General features: G+C 34.1%; 1 protein-coding gene and 1 pseudogene across 1 annotated transcript; one reads left to right on the top strand and one right to left on the bottom strand.

Moving 5' to 3' along the window:
- Positions 1-1,278: 1,278 nt before the first annotated feature.
- On the bottom strand, positions 1,279-1,851 carry LOC142635865 (late embryogenesis abundant protein At1g64065-like). The gene has a single exon (XM_075809926.1). It carries the CDS (start codon positions 1,849-1,851, stop codon positions 1,279-1,281), a length of 573 nt encoding a protein of 190 aa, XP_075666041.1.
- An 8,026-nt stretch (positions 1,852-9,877) lies between these two features.
- On the top strand, positions 9,878-14,019 carry LOC142635864 (putative disease resistance protein At5g66900; annotated as a pseudogene).
- Positions 14,020-20,459: the final 6,440 nt, after the last annotated feature.

Genomic DNA, 20,459 nt, shown 5'->3' with positions numbered 1-20,459 from the left:
ACACCCATACCTCCCATGCTTGGCCAGTCTAAGTGGATTTCAAGTGGCCAAAACCTGCTCCTGTTGCACCTACTATCTATAAGCCACTAGGCAGGCCACCCATAAAAGGGAAGGGGGATGATATGAGCCAAGGAACTCTTATAGAGTGTCTAGAGCAAACATGCCCATCAAGTGTGGGAGATGTCAAAGGGAAGGGCACAATGCAAGAGGATGCAAAGCCAATGTCAATGGTGAGATACCATCAGAGAGGAGGAAGAGAGTGTAGAAAGATAAGTCAGTAAGTTTTTTGTTACCAGCAATATACCAATAACTGCTTTAACATGCTCATATTTGGTCCCTATTATTTTCCTTTCAAAAAAGAATGACACATGGTGCTAATTTATAATTACAAGAGGGGTGGAAGGTTAAATAAATGAATTCTTTAAAAACGTGCTATATGGTAGAATCTTAGGCTCCACACTACAAAAAACTGGGGCTATCTAGGTATTTTTAAACCACTAGGATAGCCCCAAAAAGTACTGGTATAGTCCAAATGCCCTATCCTGTCACTTTTTTTTCCTGCCGCTTTGTAGCGCTGTGCAATGAGTGTGACAATAGGTTTGAAAGACCTACACCGGTGTTTTTAAAATTGCCAGTATAAGTACCGACGGTTTTGAAACCCTATCCTAGCACTTTTTAAACCACTGTTATAGGGTATTTTTTCTAAACAAATACAGGCTATAGCAATGGTTTAAAAATGCTAATGTAGGACAAGTTTTTTGTATTGCCAAAACATGAGGTTCTTCCTTTTATATATACAATGATAATGATTTTTTTTTTGAGCAAACAATGATAATGATTTTAAGTTCATAAAAGAGAATTCATATTAAAAAAAATAAAAATGAAAAACTCATAATCTTTGGCAAAATTTGCCAAATAGTATGTTTTTAGAAAAAATTTAGGAAAGCAATACATGAAAGAAGTTATATAGTTGGTTAGACTGCTTTTGGAAGTCGAGTTTGCGAAACTCGACTTTCAAAAACAGTCTAACAAATTAAATGACTTCAAACGTATGCTATTCACCCAATTTGTTTTTTTAAAAGTACTATTAAGCAAATTTTTCCCATAATCTTTCATGCTTGGATAAGTCAGATGGGAAACTTTCTTTTAGATGATGTAGGAGTTTGATTGAGAGAGACCATGATGAGTTCCTTGGATTTCCATTTTATTTACTTATTTTTTATGTGATTACACGATGATAAGGAAATATGCAGGGAAATGAACGAATAACAACAAAAATTATAACTTGAGTTTGGTCTTGCACATGGACTCTACTTTCTGAGGACTAATAAAAACAGATATATTACAACTGTTATAAACGGTGGCATGGAACTTGAAGATGTTTAGCACTATCACTTTCCCAGGAAACACAGCTGTTGAAGTCAAATTCAAGCTCCCACCAAAAAAATCAGATAATAAATGGGGATTGATTAGCAATTTACCAGCCATAAGCTCCACAGAAGTTGTAATGTTAAGCTTGCGGCGTGCAGGCACATATCTTTGCTCAATTGGAGCTTCACCCACAATGTCCCCATGATATGTAACATAAGATGTGGTGTTTTTGTACTTGAAGCTTCCATAGTTTGGGTTCTCAATTGCAAGAACAGTGCCTAATGACAATGTGACATTAGGTGTTAAGGACGAGAAGTCAATGTTTTTTATGCCTTCAGGGTAGAGGGAAATTTTGGGGTCTTTAGGCTTGAAGATGGTAAAGAACAAGGTTATGATAACAATGACAATGATAACAAAGAAAATTGCTATTACAGCATAGCATAGTTTATGACTTCTACGGGAAGGTTTGTCAGTAGCCATGTTCTCAGATTAACAATAGGCTTTAAGAGATTTTTCCGAAGAGGAATTCTATAAACTAAAATACTACTAACATATTATCTAATGTAAAGTGAATAGCAAATATAATGAGAAAAATCCCAAAATAGTACAAACAGAACACGAGCCTCAAAGTTCTTTCAATTCACACCATTACAGTGAAATTCAACTGAACTAAGATCAAAACAAGAATGAAAGAAAAGGGTTGATAAACATGCATGTGGGGTGGTTCCAATTTGTCAAAAAGTAATCAAAATCAAGGTCATTCACTTTCGGTGGAGCCGATATTTATTACAGAAATTCTGACCAAACAGTGTCCTGGGTGACTTACTTCGGTTAATGGTTATAATTGAGCCACACCATCATTAGCTTAGACAAGATTGTTGACTCAAGTCCACACTCTGTATGAATTTCGGTTTGAACAATCCAAGAAAAAGGGGGCCGAGTCTGTCTAAGCTTTTGTTTTTCAAAAGGGCTGGTGTGAATGAGACAACTTTTATCTAGAAGTGTTGCCAGTGGATGAAAGTGTGGTTGTGTGGGCTGGTTTCAGTTCAAACTACAAAGAAAGAGAGAGAGAGAGCGAGATATTTAGAAAGGAGATAATTCAAGTAGATGTAGTTCAAATCCATATTTAGACGGATGTAATTTTGTTTTGCACATTTGAAGTTTTAAACTATAATTTTCTATATCATACTTATGAATTTTCTTATTAGCATAAAAATTTGTCTTAAAAATATACAATAAAATTAATATTGACAGAAAAAATAAATAAATAAAAAGAATGAGGATTCACTCCTGTGATGAGACTAGTCACGTATTAACCAAAAAAAAAAAAAAAGAGGAGGAAATTTAACTGTACATTTATGAACCATTTAGTCCCCCAGCTATTAAAGTCAAAGCATCAGTTTTGGTAAGATGGGCTATTTCTTCCTCCTCTTCACTTTGGCCTTCTTTTCCACTTTAAAAGGACATTCAAACCTCTATTATTCACCAAATAAAAGAATTTGATTTGGACTAGTTGACTAGGTTTAGAAATAAAGATTGTTCTCTAGAAAATTCATCAAAAGCTTATATGCGTGTCCCACGAGTGGCATACATATTCAAAGAAGTGAAAAATGGCAGAGACCCCCTGAATTGTAATACTATGATGGAGAAAGTGAACGTTGAGATTGGATTTAAATTCTTGACTATACATGCGTGATATGTTATATGTCGTTTTACTTATGTCTTTGATAAACGCAAAGCTCCAGGTCGTTTAACTGAAGTTTGTTAAATAGCCATTAATGCTATTACTTTTTTTTATCCTTTTTTTTCTGTATAAAAAAAATTAAAAAAGGATATTCAGTGTGGACTTATCGACCTCACATCATGTAACGGTAATGGATAATATCATGTGTAACACACAGGCTTTATTAAAGTTATTGCTCAAACCGCTCCTCTCTAGGTGCTTGGATAAGAACTACTATCAAACCACGTTCGGTGCAGTGTTCAGTTTTTACTTTAGCGCTGACCTTTGTTTTCATTATATAAAGAGTCTGTAACAGTAAGCTTAAAATTTATTTTGTACTAGCTTGGTTCGGGTGCTTGCCACCTCGAAGGATGCTCGATCTTGGAGGGCTTAACTGAACAGGCTGATTTTTCTTGAACTCTTCTAAACTATCTGCTGCAAGGTTTTCCAGCGAAGAAGGGTCTGATTGCCTCTAACATTGTGAATGATAAATCCACCCAACTTTGCCTCCTTGAGGATTCATTCAACAATAATGCAAAGAATTCAACCTCCTTTGGTTTCTCATCCAACCAGGGGCAATGCATTTTTGCTAGATCTCATAGGAAATAATTCAGCCTCCCAAATCCCATGCCAGAGCTGCTTTGAACTCCCTCTGTTTGAACTACTAGCTCTTCGCCTTTCGTCATTCTCCAAGAGTTTCTGTAACCAGATTAACTGTATACTACTGTCTTGTGTCCATTGAAATTTCTTGGCCTAATCAGTATATCCTCTTGGGCTTGTTCAAATGAGAATCATTAATGATGTGGTTTATGACTTGCTTCACTGCATAAAGACAAGGGCAAGCGAGTTCTAGAATAACCTCTCCTTTCATTAGTCTGCTGGTCTTCTTTGAATGCTCTTTTTTAAGATATCCTGTGCAATTGCTTATGCTTTTGAAAACATTTTGTAATAAATTATCTCATGCAAGAAATTATGTTATCTATACTGTGGGGAGTAAAAGGACCCAAGCAGGCATTTGGGCCTTTGGGCTCTAGTAAGGAGGGCCGATCTGTTCTTGAGCTAAGGATTTATTGGTACTGCGAATCGGCTCATACGCCGAGGGTCCGAGGACATGTCCGAGAGTAAGTTGCTCCTCGGACGGACCCAAGAGAACTCGGAGCTTCCCTATGAAGGTCAAGGCACAACTCTGGAAAGGCTATTGGTTAAAAGGGGGAACTCCTGAATGTTGTAGACATACCAGTTGTTAGGAAAATATCATGAGCAAAGGCTGCCTCCTCCACATTAAAGACTCTGCACCTACCTCCCTGGCCGCATTAATGGGGAAGTGACCCCTGAACAGTAGAACTAAAACTTCTGGTTACTATTCAAAGGCACTAAGGGAGAGGGAATTTGAGCAACACGTGGATAAAGCATTAGAAAAAGAAGTATTTAAAGGGGCGTGAAGGCCAAAAGAAGGGAGTAGTAACTGAGAAAAAGATGAGGAATTGTAATCTTTAAGAAAGAAGAGAAATAATACTGAGGTAGTCCTCGGCTTGTGTCCGAGGAGGTCTATTTGCGATTATCATTTGTTATTGACAAGTGTTTGCACACTCTAGCCTGCTATTCAATTCTCAGTACCTCTAACTTAGATTTCAAGCCCACACTCTACAAATTTCATTGTTTAAGGCTCATTGGGCCTGAGCCCGTAAGTGTCTTTGGGTCCAGGTGCAAGTGTGCACTTACATATACTATTATTTAAGAGGCTTTCCCTGTCTGAATTCCTCTTTTTTTAGTTCAAAAATGCCTCTACACTCCTATGTTTAAGTAGAGATAAAATTAAAAGATAATCTTGTAAAACTGCAACTCTAATTCCCACTAAAATATAACCTAAGAAATAGGATCACTCTCTTGTTAATTTTCAAATTACTTTATCTACTTTATCTACTTATTTATAAAATAAAAAAATAAAATTTTTTGTTTTGCTAAAAGAAAGCATCATCGCACGCGCGAAGCGCGTGTGATGATGCTAGTGACTTATGACCTATGTTTACTGTTTAGTACTCATTACTATATGTTATAATATTTTGAGAATTAACTTTAATTACATGACATCTCATTAGAAAAAGATAAACTACAAATTAATAAAAATAATATAGTTATGAATATGAGCTTATTATGCAAGTAAATTGAAAAATATTTAATTATTTTCACTGAATTAAACATTCAATTTCTGTGGGTTACAATTAGCTCAACATATGGTATCTTAAGATTAGGGTCTTAATTTGATGATAAAGAGCAATTATCTGTTAGGATTAGTGCTCTTAAATCCTATTGTATGATGCTATATGCATGACTTAATATTATATTAATAAAGTTGTTTTATTATAATCTAAAATAATGGTAACATTATGTGAAAAGTCACAGAAGATATAAATCACAAGTTCTTTGTAAACTCAGAATTGTAGTTCGTAATTGGTGATGAAATTGGGCATTTCATCTGCGAAGACTATAACATATCAACTAAGATGATTTGTCTTGATCATGAAAGTGAAGACTTCTAGTTGGTATGCTGATATGTTTTAAGAGTTAAGACATATTGAACTGGACCGTTGTGAGATTTATTATTCTCTTAACGACTGTCAATTGAATAATAAATCTCACGACTTATATTTACATGAATTCTTAATCCTAAGAGAATAATAGACGTGATTATGAAATGTAGATTATTTTGATATATCAAGAGTGAGATCTAAAGTTACGGTCAAAACCTCAGTATGTTGGGCAACCACATTTAGTGTTGATAGAACATATATTCTCAAGATGAAATTCATAGTCTCTTAACAAATATACAAAATATTCCCTTGAGATAAGTTTAATGGGTTTGTTATTTGGAATGTTAGGCCTAACTACTTTAGTAAATAGTTACTAAAGTATATATTTATGAAATTGGATTTCATAAATATATGATAAATAACTTAACGGATTAAACCGGGTACTCAAGGATTAAGATGTAGTAATCTACAAAGTGGCAGTCTACATTTATAACTTTGTATTACTATGAATATTTTATAAATGGGTTGCATGTATAATAAAGTCTTGGAATATAATTTATAAACAAAGTGGACCAAGCATCTTGTATAAGAATCAATTTTTAGCAAATACTGTAGTATATATATGAACACTATTTGGTATTTCTTTTAGTAAATCACCAGCTACGATAAAAAAAAACATATTTCAGGGACCAAAATATATATTTATAGTAACTTTTAGCAAATCTTATGGTTTATGCTATGTATAATTGTCTATAGTAGTGTTTTCAATACAAAAATAAAGAACTTAAATTAGGGAGGTAGAATGGAAATGAGTTTAACAAATTGGGGAAAGGATTAAAGGAATTTTAAGCTCATTTCAATTTTAAGCTTAAGCTGAAATATGATTTTTTTTCTTCTCCTTTTTTTGTGATTTTGACAATTTAATTTACCAAACTAACGGAATACTACATGGGAGCGTTGATATGTTAGTTGATAGGGTAGTGGTTATATTCTATAAAGCAAATTCCTGCCATAACCTTATGTATATAAGCAATTGTAATTGTAATTGTATTTCTATTTGTAGGTTTTTTTAATTTATTTATTTATTTTTTTTTTAGAGAGTTTCAACTTATGATGTCTGCTCTTGATGATAGTTCTTTATCATTAGTGTTTTAATTTTAATGAGTTTAAAACTTTAAATATCAAAAGTAACTGAATAGTTGTATGTATATGTAAAGGTAAAGTAACTGACATGGATTTTAAGAATTGTAATTTTAGCTGTTTTAATATTAATAATTTGTTTATTTAATTGTGTAAAAAAATTAGAGGAAAAATTGGAAAAAAAGATGATGACATATGGCCGTTGATATAGCTCAACAATAACGTAGCAACAATAAAAATGTTAAGCTTCAATTAGTCTTTAAGGTATGGATATAAATTATTGAATTAGTATATAACTTTTGTCAATTTAGGTCCTTACTTTGTCAAAATGAGTAAATCTAATCCTTCCCCTCCAAATCTGTAAACAAATCTAGAATTTGTAATTTTCATGACGTGCTAATTGTGCTGGATAGAGGTCACAAGTTCTTATCCAAAGCAGTTGGAATAACCATATAAAGTGTTGACTGGTGAAGATAGAGGCCCATCTGGTGCAGTTGTTGTTCGTGTAAATGAGGTTTTTTATTTGTGAGCTATCACAACATGGTTTTGAGAAACATTGGCCCAGAGAATAATGAAAGAAGAAAGGCGAGACTGGGAAATTATCCACTAGGGTTTGTGGGTTTTTTAATTACTTAGGCTACGATGGTGTCAGTATTTTCCGTAGAAACTGAACCAATCTATTGAAGGAGTGGATGTTAAAAAAAATCACATGGAAATTTCAATATTCAAATGCTTATTTTAAAACCTTCAAGTTGATGTATGTAGTGTTGTTTGGGTAGTGCATCTGAGGCCACGTTTTGTGTTTTGTGTTTTTTTTTTTAGCTGAGTGCCTTTTGCATTGTTCATTGTCCATGAACAGTGCATTTAGGAATCTGAATAGTAAAAATTTTGTGAAAAGTAACTTTTTAATTATTATTTTTTTATTGTTTTTAATTTTCAACAAAAATAAACGGTATCTAAACAGACTCGTAATATCCTGAAAAAATTACACTTTACCACCTCAACTATGCACTAGATTATACTTTGCACCCTAAATTATCTGATTGCACACTTTGCACTAGGAATGGCAACAGGTCGGGTTCGGGCCGAGTTTTTGCATACCCGGACCCGACCCGTGGGCCAAGACCCGGAACCCGGACCTGGCCCGATTATTAATCGGGTTTTTTTCCCGGGGCCCATACACGCCCGCTGGCGCCCCACGGGCCCCGCGGGCTCCGTTTATCTTCTTGGGCCCAAATTTAGCCCAACAATTTTTTTTTTTAAGCCCATTAAATTTTTTCCCTAGATTCAAGCCTATTTAAGCCATTTAACATGGCCCAAATGCCAAAATTTGGCATTTAGGCCACATTATAGGGCAACCAAATCAAACCAAATTATAAGTTAATCATAAATCAATAAATCACAACTAAGATTTTAAATCAACAAATCACTTAAAAAGCTACAAAATAAATCCCACAAGTCTAAGAAATTACAAAATGTCTTATCCTCCAACTAACAAATGAAAAGACTAAGAAATTCTTACAAAATGTCTTATCCTCCATAACCGGGTTTTTATCCGGCGCGGGTTTCGAGTCGGGTTTCAGATTTTTTTATAAAACCCGGACCCGACCCGAACCCGCTTCGGGTTTTTTTTTAAAAACCCATACCCGACCCTATTCTTTATCGGGCCGGGTAAAATCCGGCCCATTAGGGTTGGGCCGGGCCGGGTATCTGCGGGCCGGATCTAAATTGTCATCCCTACTTTGCACTTTAAACTATAACACTTATCACACTTTACACCCCGGTGTTATTTTTGCTGTTATATTTAACAGAATCTTGCTGCATGTGACAACTACATACTAATTGCTTAGGTGGAATAAAGTTAAAAGACTCCTTCCTCAAAATAATTAAAACAAAACCCAAAATTTTCAACATCTTCCTCTATCTCATGTGGGGCCATCCTCTTCCCCAGATTCCACACAGCTTCATTTGCATTGTCTCTAAAAAAAAAAAAAAACACACACACACACAAACACACAAATCTCAGAGTTTCTTTCATATCATCCTTGGCCATTGACAAAGCTTCAAATCTTCTATTACAGGTTAGCAAAATCAAAATACACGTGATTTTGAGAAACACAAAGTTCAAAATGCCCAGATGTAATTCTTGACTGGTTTTTTTTCTTTTCTTTTTATCGTTCTCTCCTTAGAACGATTTTGATGAATATTTAAGATGAATTCATCAAATTCTTCTTCTTAAAGTGGAAATGAAATGAGAAACACTATTTTAATACCCATGATTCCTTTACCATAATTCTCCTCCACCAGGGCCACCACCACCAAATAAATAATATTAAAAAAACATAATAATAAAAAATAAAATTTGCTTAATGGGAGGGTCTGTCAACTATGCTTGTAACAAAATGTAATAGAGATATAGAGTGGCAACTCAGTTGCCAGACTGGGCTGGTAGAGTAAATGAGTTTCATGTTTGGCTAGAGGAGGGTGCCTCTAACTTCTATTTTCCCTAATATCCCAAGAATGGGCTCATCATATTTGCATTATATTTGACTAGTCATTTTGAGGTATAGTATAGATTGTGAGAAAAACTTTAGCCATATCTGCATTATCTCTCCAAAGAACTAATCAAGTTACAATTAAGACCCTTCTCCAAAAAAAAAAAAAAAAAAACGTTACAATTAAGACATTATAATCGTTTATAGCCCTCTTCGACCTAGTGGCCAGTACATACCTAATATCAGACTGAACATACGCCCACACACTTTAATTTAATCCAAATAGACTAGGGTATCATAGGAGGAATTGCCATTGTAGTTAGAACTCATTAGCTGGTCTAGGACTTAGTTTGTTAGACTTAGAAGCTCTTTTGAGCTTCTGTGTGCAGGAGCTTTCTCAAAGCTCTTTTGATTGTTTTCCAGGATTGAAACGTATATATTCTCCTTTCATCTCAAATGGCTTTACGTTAATTCTCTGTCTCGTTTCCTTATCAGCATAAGGAAACTGATCAGGAGAGAGAAAGAGAAGAGTCAGACATCTAAATTGTTGTGTCATCTTTGGTTTCTTTTCTTTGATCGTATCCAGAGTCCTTGGTTTTTGTTTTTTCTTTTATCATATGGCAGGCTTGGCAGCAGCAATTGTTGGACGGGCTGCTCTAGGAGCAGTGTTGAGCAGTGTTTGGAAAGACATTTGCAGCGTTGTATGACACAGTTAAATAATGTGGGAAGCAAAGTCATTATGTTCAAATCTATTCTTATAAGTTTCAAATCCAATCTAGATCTTTTAGCACCAGTGGTTGAAGAGATAAGACGATTAAACCTAGAACTTAATCGACCAGAAGAGGAAACAAAGAGCTTGATCAAAGATATGGAGGATGCTGAGAATCTCATTCGCACTTGCTCAGAAATCCAAGATTGGAACTTCCCTTTCCAAGCCTTTTATGTGGAAAAACACTTACCGATTTGGATAAGGCCATCGTCAGGTTCTGTAAAGTTCATATGCAAGCACAGAACAGAAGGGATCTTTTGCAGATTTTGGAGGAGTTGAAAACTATTCGGGAGGAAAAGAAGTCATCCATCATGAAGATACATGGGTTGTCTTGCTCTGTTCCTGGAACCCCGGATTTTACTGTTGGGCTGGGTGAGCCTCTGAATGTGTTGAAGATGCAGCTGTTGAAGGAGAAGCAGCAGCAGCAGCTTGTACTGACTGCTCCTGGTGAATGTGGGAAGACCACAGTGGTGGAAATGCTTTGCCAGGATGAGCAAATTAAATGTCTGTAATCTCTCCTTTGTGTGTGTGAAATTTTAATTTATTATTGGCAAGTGCATTAGGAAATATTGTTTGAATACTCTTTTAAGTTATATATGGTTCTAGTATGTGCATCCTTTATATCAAAAGTAAACCCTTAGGTACCATAAGAATAGAGCAAAACTGAATTGAATAATTTCACTGCCAAATTGTACAAAAAGCATATTTATAGAGAGGCAACCCTAACCCTATTCTTATACTAGTAGGACTATCAACTATGTTGCTTGAACTGAAAGTACAGGTTTGGTCTTTGTAAAATGGTGGGGCCCACAAACAAAGTACATAGAGAAGTTCGTTGTTGAATAGAATTGAAATTTTGCTTGAATATTATATGCATGATTGTATATGGAATGAATGGGATTGCATTGTTTAAATTTCTGAAAGTGAAATTGAACTGCAGTTCGAAATATATCTGTCTCCTCAGATAAAATATGACAGGCGGATACTACTTTTGTTCATTATTTGTTTTAGCCATTTCAACAGTGAAGCATTGTTTTTGGCACATTTCATCTTTTGGATTTATTGCCCTAAAAGAGTGGTAACAAAGACAGTAACCAAAAAAAAAAAAACTCTTTTCTTGATACTTGGTGGCACTTCTCAAAGAACTTTGTTTTTGCCTGGTTCTAAAAAAGGTAAGATATGATAGGCAGTTGCTAATTATCTTCGTTATATTGTTTTAGCTCTTTTAACAATCTAGCAGTGTTTTTGGCATATTTCATCCTTTGGATTTATTACCATAGAATAGTAGTAACAAAGACAATGTATATTTAAAATAAATAAAAATTCTCATTTCTAAATAATTGGAGGTTTTTCTCAAGGAATACTCTTTCGCACGATTCTCAACCTTTGCAAAGATTGAAATTTGTGTATTCCCTCATATGACTTCACCATGATTATCTATGTCTTCTGTTTCCAGTGTTATAACAAATGTAATGTGCCTAGCTTGTTGGCTATTTTCTAACTAGATTGCTTTTGGATAGGCAAATTTAAGGACAAAATTTTTTTTGTCACCATTTCCAAAACTCTCAATCTGATGATCATTGTGCAAAGACTATTTCATCATATAAGTGGTCAGGCTCCTGAGTTCCAACGTGATGAAATGCAATCAACCAGCTACGGGAACTGATGACACAAATTGGATCAATTCCTATATTATTGATCTTGGATGATGTGTGTTCTGGATTGAATTCCGTCTTGACAAATTAAAGTTAAATGTGCCAAATTTCAATATTCTGGTGACCTCAAGAACTACATTTCCAGGATTTAGCTTTACGTATAACTTAAAACCATTAACTGATGAAGATGCAATGACTCTGCTTCGTCACTCTGCATAACTGCAAGATGGGAGTTCTCACATTCCAGTTGAAGTTATCGAAAAGGTGCTTCGTCAATCTGTGATATATATATATATATATATATATATATATGGATGCTTAATTTTGTTTATAATTTTCTCCATTGGGCAAGTACTAATGTATATTACATATAAAACAATTTCTAGTTTTGGTCCTGCTTATTACATAATACCATATGTATGTGCCAAAATCACGCTTTCATGCTTATACTTAAATTTGAGCTTGCTTGTTTTGTTTTAAATCCATTGTCCCCAAAGTCCTACAACTTCGTTATCATATTTTCAAACAATTAATGTGGCTTTAAACTTTTAATAACTTTAGCATTGGCTTATATTGACCCTGTACCCTCCAAAATAAAACGGATTTTATTTGCTTCCTTAAATTGCAGATAGTGAGAGGCTCTGGGGGGTTCCCACTAGCCCTCAGAGTGAATGGCAGATCACTCTGTGGGATGCCTGTAGAGGCTTGGTAAAGTACAGCTAGGAAATTTTCTAACGGTCATTCTATTTTTCAATTATAGTTCTGATCTGCTTGAATGTCTCCACAAAAGCCTAGAATTTTCAGATCATGAAGTCGTTCTCAAAGAGTGTTTCATGGATCTTGGTGCATTTCATGAAGACCAAAGGATACCTATTCTTGCTCCCATTGATATGTGGGCAGAATTATATAAACTTGATGAAGATGGCATTGATGCCATTGCCAATTTATATGAACTCACCACCAGGAATTTGGCTAAACTTGTGATGATAAGGATGCTGACTCTTAATTTTGATGGTCTAATATTATTGTAGCGTGCACGGCCTAAGGCACAACTTATTTTAATGTCTTATTACTTAATTTGCTTCTTATGGAAATAATAGTTTATTGTAGATTAGTTGAGATAAACTTTTTGCATTTGAAGAAAGAATTTGAATCTTCTAACTCCTAATTTTTGGCCATTCACCAGGAAAGATGCCAGTGAGATCAACAATTATTATAATGAAGACTATGTCTCACAGCATGATCTTCTTAGAGAGCTAGCTATATTTGAAAGCCGCAGGGGCCAGAAGGACAAAGGCAAAGATTGATTATGGACATAAGTGGAAACTCTCTACCAAGTTGGTGCACAGAACAGGATCAGCAACCCATCAATGCCCGCTTGTTATCAATCTCATCTGGCTTGTTCATGTTTCCCTCTATCACTCACACGCATAAACACGAGTGCAGACAATAAATGTTGAGTGCCATCTCACATCGTATATAATACTTTTTTGCAGATGAATCGTTCTTGACAACTTGGTGCAACATTCAAGCACCCAAAGTTGAGGTTCTAGTTCTGAACTTCTAGATAGAGAATTACAGTTTACCTGAGTTTGTGGATAAAATGGATAATCTCAAGGTTTTGATAGCCACTAATTATGGTTTCTTTCCTACTGAATTAAGAAATTTTCAACCACTCATGTCTCTACCCAATTTAAAGACAATCAGATTGGAGAAGGTTTCAATCCCTTCCCTTTGCAAGGCCCCTGTACTGTTGAAGAGTTTGAAGAAAATATCCTTGTTCATGTGTAATATTGGTCAGGCTTTTGAAAATTGTACCATCCAAGCTTCATATGCATTGCCAAATCTAATGGAGATAAACATTGACTATTGCAAAGATCTTGTGGAATTGCCTGCAGTGCTGTGTGATGTTATCCTCCTAAAAAAACTCATTATCACCAATTGCCATCAATTATCTACACTTCCCAAAGAGATTGGAAAGCTAGTGAATTTAGAAGTGCTCAGGCTTAAGTCCTGTACTGATTTATCTGAGTTGCCAGAATCTATCTGAAGCCTTAAAAAGTTAAGACTTCTTGACATATCTAATTGCCTAAGCATTAAACACTTGCCAAAAGAGATTGGTGAGTAATGTAAATTAGGGGAGATCCACATGAAAGGGTGCTTGAGCTTGCGTAATGAGTTGCCACCATCAACTACAAATCTTCAGCAATTGAAGCTTGTGATATGTGATAAAGAGAGGGCTAAGTTTTGGGAACCTATCAAGGAAATTCTTACCAATCTAGAGGTCAAGGTGCCTGAAAAAGATATCGACTTGACTTGGCTTTTCAAACCATGATTTTCTGAGAATTGTTTCTTTTTGGATTATTTTGTAGGCTTTGTCAAACTTATTATCATTATCTTCCACTCTGTTTCTTTTTTCTTACATTTCGGTCATATTGAACACATGAAAAATATGTATCAATAGAAATTATGATTGTGCATAGAGATATGAGTGATACGAGTGTTAAGTAAAAGAGATAATTTAATCTTACTCATCACAAATACGAGCCACAAGCTCACTTGCTTAGTTGTGCATAGAAATGTTCATCTAAGCAACAAGAGATACAAAGTTTAGAAAACTTTGTTTCGTTGGCCATTCAAGGTACATAAGTACCAATGTACACAAAAACACATTGTTTTTGTATTTTTCTGATTTTTTTTTTTATTTAAAGAATAAAAAACAAAACTGAAAAACAACCAAACAAAAACATGTCAAATAAAGCAATGCATAAAAACTATACTGTCTTAATATAAGAAAGCAAAACACACAAGTAATGCAAAAACAAAAACAAGAGGGAGAGAGAGAGAGAAAATTGATTGAATCACTTAAAGCATTTTTCCTTCCACACCTTGGAAGAACTTTTCCTTTTGGTGAACCTTTGAACTGGTGGAGAAGGAGAAGAATTGCAACCATTCAAGTTCGTAAGGAACATGAGGGCTTTGAGGAGATCTCTAAGAGGTGCAAGAGAGAATGGAAACTGACTCAAGTTTCCTAAACAGACCATGCTGTTACTCTGTTGAGTGGCTTGCCACTTGTAGTAATTTGGTCGAGTATGTCCAGTTACTCCATAGTGATGACAGAGATGCTACTTCTTCTCTTTGGACTTTTGAGCATTACTCTTCTTAGCTCTAAGGTTTTTGGTTTCTTTCTTAACAAGCTTAGGAGGTGCTCCTAAGATAGATTTACCCTTATCTATGTTCTCATTAACTATCATAGTTTTAGCATCATTATTCTCAGAATCAATATTGTTAGCAGGAGAAACAAAAATAGTAGTATTAGAAGAAGAAATATTAGAAGAAGCAATATTAGAAGAAGAAAAATCATACCCTAAACCGGTTCGATCAAAGGCAGATTTCTACATACTTGGCATTCCATCAAGTTTGGCACTTGAAGTCCTCTCCAACTGAGCTCTAACTTGAAACAACTTCGCTTCAAGCTTCTTGACCTTCTTAGCCAAGAAATTATTCTCAAACCTTAGTGCTCTAATAGTCTGATTGGCTTCATCAAACTTTGTGAAGAGTTGTTCTCATTCAAACTCCACACCACTGAGCTTCTTGGTGGCCAACTTATACAACTTCTCATGCTTTTCAGGGACCTTATATAACTTTGCATAGGTAGTGTGGATGTCATATTGTTCATCCATCTTCTCAAATTTTGATTCTACCAAGTTTTCTTCTTCATTCATATCTTCTACAATACCTTCAGCAGGATTGACAATGGCGGTAAAGGCATTTAGGATTTCGTCATCCTCAGGTTCGGTGTCACTCAAGGTAGCAGCAAGTGCCTTACTTTTCTCAATGGACTTGAGATAAGTAGGGCACTCTTACTTCATGTGATCGAATCCTTGACACTTGAAAAACTTGGGTCCTAAGGGAACAGTGTACTGACCACCATTCTTAGCATCCTTATTCCCTTTGTCTTGGCTCAGAAGAACTTGATTGCTTACGGTCCTTGTTGAAGCCCTTTGCATTGGCATTTTTCATGAATTTCTTGAACTGTCGGGTGATGTAGGACTTCATTTTAGAATCTTTATCGTCGGAAGACTCATCCGTGTCACTGCTCTTAGCCTTCAATGTCATGCTTTTGCTCTTGCTTAACTTCCCAATTCTAGACAAACCCAACTAATAGGTCTGTAGATTACCAACGAGCTCTGTCAAAGGAATCTTGTCAATATCCTTTGACTTCTCAATCGCAGTAATCTTAGCATGGAATCTTTCGGGTAGAGATCTAAACACTTTTCTCATAATCTTAGGTTCGGGAATGGTTTTCCCAAGATTGAAAACTAAGTTCACTATGTCCTTAAGCCTGGCATAGAACTCATCAAATAACTCATCCTCCTCCATCTTGATTTCTTCGAAACTAGTAGTGAGCCTTTGAAGTTTTGAATCCTTGACAGCCTTAGTTCCTTCATAGGTTGTCTAAAGAATGGTTCATGCTTCTTTTGCGGATTCAGTGGAAGATATCTTCTTGAACTCCTCATTTGTGACTGTATTGAATACAACATTCAATGCTTTGTTGTTGAAATTTGCCGCCTTGATCTTTGCATCATCCCAGTCAGCCGGCACTTCCTTTAGCTTGGTCTAGCCTATCTCCACAACTTGCCACACCTTCTCATCTAAAGACTACAAGAAAACTCTCATGTGTATTTTCCAATATGCATAGTTAGTACCATCAAATAAAGGAGATACAATGAGTGACTGTCCTCTATCCATGACAAACATGGGCCAATAGATCTCATAGCAAAGATTAAACCCTAATCAGAGTGTGCCCGCTCTAATACTACTTAATAGGCCAAGAATGTATTAACCCCTTGCGATGAATTAATTGATTAAGTATCCAAGTTTAATTAATTAATCAAATTAACATGTAATGTACATGGCAGCACAAACAAATCACCAACTAAATAAATATATAGCGGAAAATAAATTGACACGGTGATTTGTTTACAAATAAGGAAATCCTTCAAGTCAAAAAACCTCACCGGGTAATTTTAAGGTCACCACTCCCAAGAATTCACTATTATCACAAAAAGTGGTTACAAGTAAAGGAATCCTAGTGCCTTATACCAACCTACAGTTGAATCCTTAGTCCAATACCTAATTAGACTAGTTCTGTAGTGACAATCTCTCCTTTTAAATTTAATACACGGCTTCCAGTACGTGACTAACCATTTGATGTGTGGATCCTAGTACGTGACTTGATCACCAACTTAAGAAGGATGTTGGCTGCAAAGTTCTTCTGTTCATCGCATGATGAAGATCATGAAGTTGCTTGGTCACAAAACCCTATGGTGTACAAACACAATAGCTTCTTCAAGACGAACTAGGGCAAACTAGGTTTCTGGTCACACTTTGCATGAACGAGACTTTGCTCAATACTCGCACACTGTGTAACCCTAGACAGCCCTTAAAATAATCCTTATATATGTTCAGGGTTGTGAGAAAAGAATGCCCAAACATACATTCACGGATTGGATGAAAATTAGCTCTAAAAAAACTGAATTTCATAAATCTCGACAGATACCTTATCTATCGAGCAACTGTCGAGCCTCGGGTTGAAACAACTCTTTTAAATCTCGATAAATACTAGTTGTCGAGCTTCAATGAACAACACTTCTTCACTTGATTCTTGGACAGATTTGCATGGCTTTAACACTTGAACTTGAAACCTTGTTTCTTGAAGCATTAAACACATCCTAGATCTACCCAATTATAAGTAAAGTGCATTTTGTCAAAGAATTAGCCAATTATATAAAATATTGACATATGTTCCTAACATGAACCACATATGTCCTAACAAAACATAAGCATATGAATAAACTTAAGTTTATACATTTAGTTCTTCTTCATCAAAGTATTATCTGAGGTCAATTTTTTAAATGTAAACACATATTTTGATACCATGTGGTTGCAAATGGAAGATAAAGGTTGTAGTTTTGATAAGTTAAAATGCTTTTTTTTTCAAAAAAAATAAAAAGAAATTAACAAAAAAAAAAAAATTCTATGTTATACCAAATGGTAGGTGTAGTAAGGCAAGTGTTGAATAATAGCTAGAAGACATTTTTTTTTCTTTTTTTCTGTAAATTCATTTAGGTGAGTAATCTATTATTCTTCTTTACTCAATTAAAACTACAAATTGCAAAGGCATTTGCAAACTTCTTCTAGCTACTTGGAAAGGAAATTTGTGATTAATTCCGAAAGTGGATTGGACAATCCTTAAAAGTGTTGAGGACTGTGTTGCAACTGTAACTTGTGTCACAACGTGTCTAATTTAAAAGAGGAAACATAGAAATAAGAGGTGATAATGGATTTCAAAACACTTTATCAAACTCAACCCAAGTTAATTAACCTCACAATAAAAATATCACTCAAAAACTAAACCTATAAAATTAAACCCAATTCGAAACCCAAAATCTTTTTTTTAATTAAAAAATCTCATTATTCCACTTAAAAGCCCAAGTAACTGCATCTTTCATGCAAGGTCAAGACAAGAAAAGTGAGTTTTCTAATGCGATCTCCACAATTCATTCCATTCCTTATGTCCTGAAAGGTTGTGCGCTTTATCATGAGGGTTTTGAATTTCTAATAACCAATATATAGGTAAAAATGACATTGTATCCAATGTATGTTTACATTTCATATATTTGGCATGAATTAATGCTTTAATGTATAAGATATAAATACATAAATATATGTTTATTAATATGCTAATATGTTTAATATTTATCTTATCAGTATGCCATCCTTAAAATTAAATTGAATCATTTCAATTTTAATTAGTTTAGAATATTAATGTTAAAACTATATTAAAAATTATATTTTTTTTAAATGAAATGTCATGACGTTAAATACCAAAGTTGTAACTAATTTCTATAAATTGTAATTTTTTAGATAAATAATTTTTTGTTATAGTGTTGTGTTACATTTCCAACACTATGTAATCGCATTAATGAGAGATCGCAGTTTTGATAAGTCAAAATGTCTTTTAATTTTAAATTAGCTTGAGCAATGGAAAAAAGTACGTGTAAACATGCAAACTATAAACATTGTATTGAATTTATGTTTACATTTCATGAATTTAGCATGGAATAGTTTTTTAACATAGAAGATATAAACGCATTAACATATGTTTATTCATATGTTAATAAGTTTAATATTTATTCGAGAAGGACGACATCCTGAAATTTAAATTTAGTCCTTTCAATTTTAATTAGTTTAGAATACTAATGTAAAGATATATCAAATTATTAGATTTTTAAATGAAATTTCATGAAGTTAAATGCCGTAGTTGTTAACAAATTTTTGTAAATTGGAAACTTTTGGATGAATAATTATTCATTAGTTATCTTAATATTCAAATAAACATTATTTTATACACCTATATCTTCTTCATCAAAACATTATCTGGGACCAATTTTTGAAATGAAAACACATGATCCAACACTATGAAATAGCAAAAGTAAGACAAGGATCAAAGTTTTGATAAATCAAAATTTTTGAAAAAAAAAAAAAAAAAGCTTGAGCAAGGGAAAAAATACATGTAAACACATGGAGACTAAAGTTGCGGAAGCTATTGCAAAATGAGGGAATTGGAATATAATAGGTGTTAAATGTATATTTGAAGAGATTAAAAAAAAAAAAAAAAAAACTACCCTTGCTAAAAGGTAAAAGGATAATGAATAGTTGAGCTTTCTTATAGAGGAAATGAAGAGATCAATCTAAAAATATTATTTATTCACTTAAAGTTAATTATATATGGTTGTTTTGAATCAGATATAGAAGAACAAGAATAACAACTTAAAAAGAAAATATTATGAATTTATTTGGACATATGAATTTTGATGATTGGATCTAACAAATTGTCACTTGAAATTATAATTTATAAAAAAATCTTGATACCCATTATTTTTTAATTTTATGCAAGCATTGAGGTTGATAAAATATAGGAAAATCTTATGTGAAGTTCAAGAGAGAAATGCAAAGACATTCATTGGTCATTTGCCAATTATTTTACTAATAAGGGATAGTTGGATCCTTTGAACGGGGATGCACTTAATGAGGCTTTGGAAGAACACTACTCATGCACTTAATAAGACTTTGTATGAAATATGTGTTGATAAGAATGATATTTTATTACAGTATTCTATACATGTTTTATGTTGAATGAATATATGATGTTCTCTGATTTTCATTGTAAATGTGTAGTATCAAGTACTTTATTTATACTGCTGTTTTATTATGTTCTCTACTACTTTGAGTTATAGCAAAAGAAGTTAAATTTGATAATGGTAAGACTACTTCATTTTATTTATTTATAATGAAAACAAGCTCTAGAATCCAAATCTTTATTGCAACTTGTTTATTTGCCGTATACAGGTATCATATATGAGATATAAGCTGCAAGCCTGCAACTATGATAATATTTTCATTTTCAAAGGACCTATGATAGTGGCAGTAATCTTTTGTGCATGTATGTATTTTCATGAAGCTACTGTATAGATTACTTTGTCTCTTATTTATATTTTCATAATTTTCATTTTGTAAAGTTGAGATTTATTCAACTATGTTTGTTGGCTTTATTCCGTGCCAAATTTGCTTGTATTTAGCATTAGAAACCTGTATTTAGGTGGGATTATATGTAAGAATTGTGTGTGAGAGAATGTGAAGAATTTTCTCAAGATGTACAATTCGCGACTGGATGAGTTGCGAAACGCATCACACGTGAGGAACATGCAA

Source organism: Castanea sativa, chromosome 5, assembly GCF_040712315.1.
Source record: "Castanea sativa cultivar Marrone di Chiusa Pesio chromosome 5, ASM4071231v1".
NCBI lineage: Eukaryota > Viridiplantae > Streptophyta > Magnoliopsida > Fagales > Fagaceae > Castanea > Castanea sativa.
The sequence above is the reverse complement of the archived record's forward strand: the minus strand, read 5'-3'. Positions and strand labels throughout refer to the sequence as shown.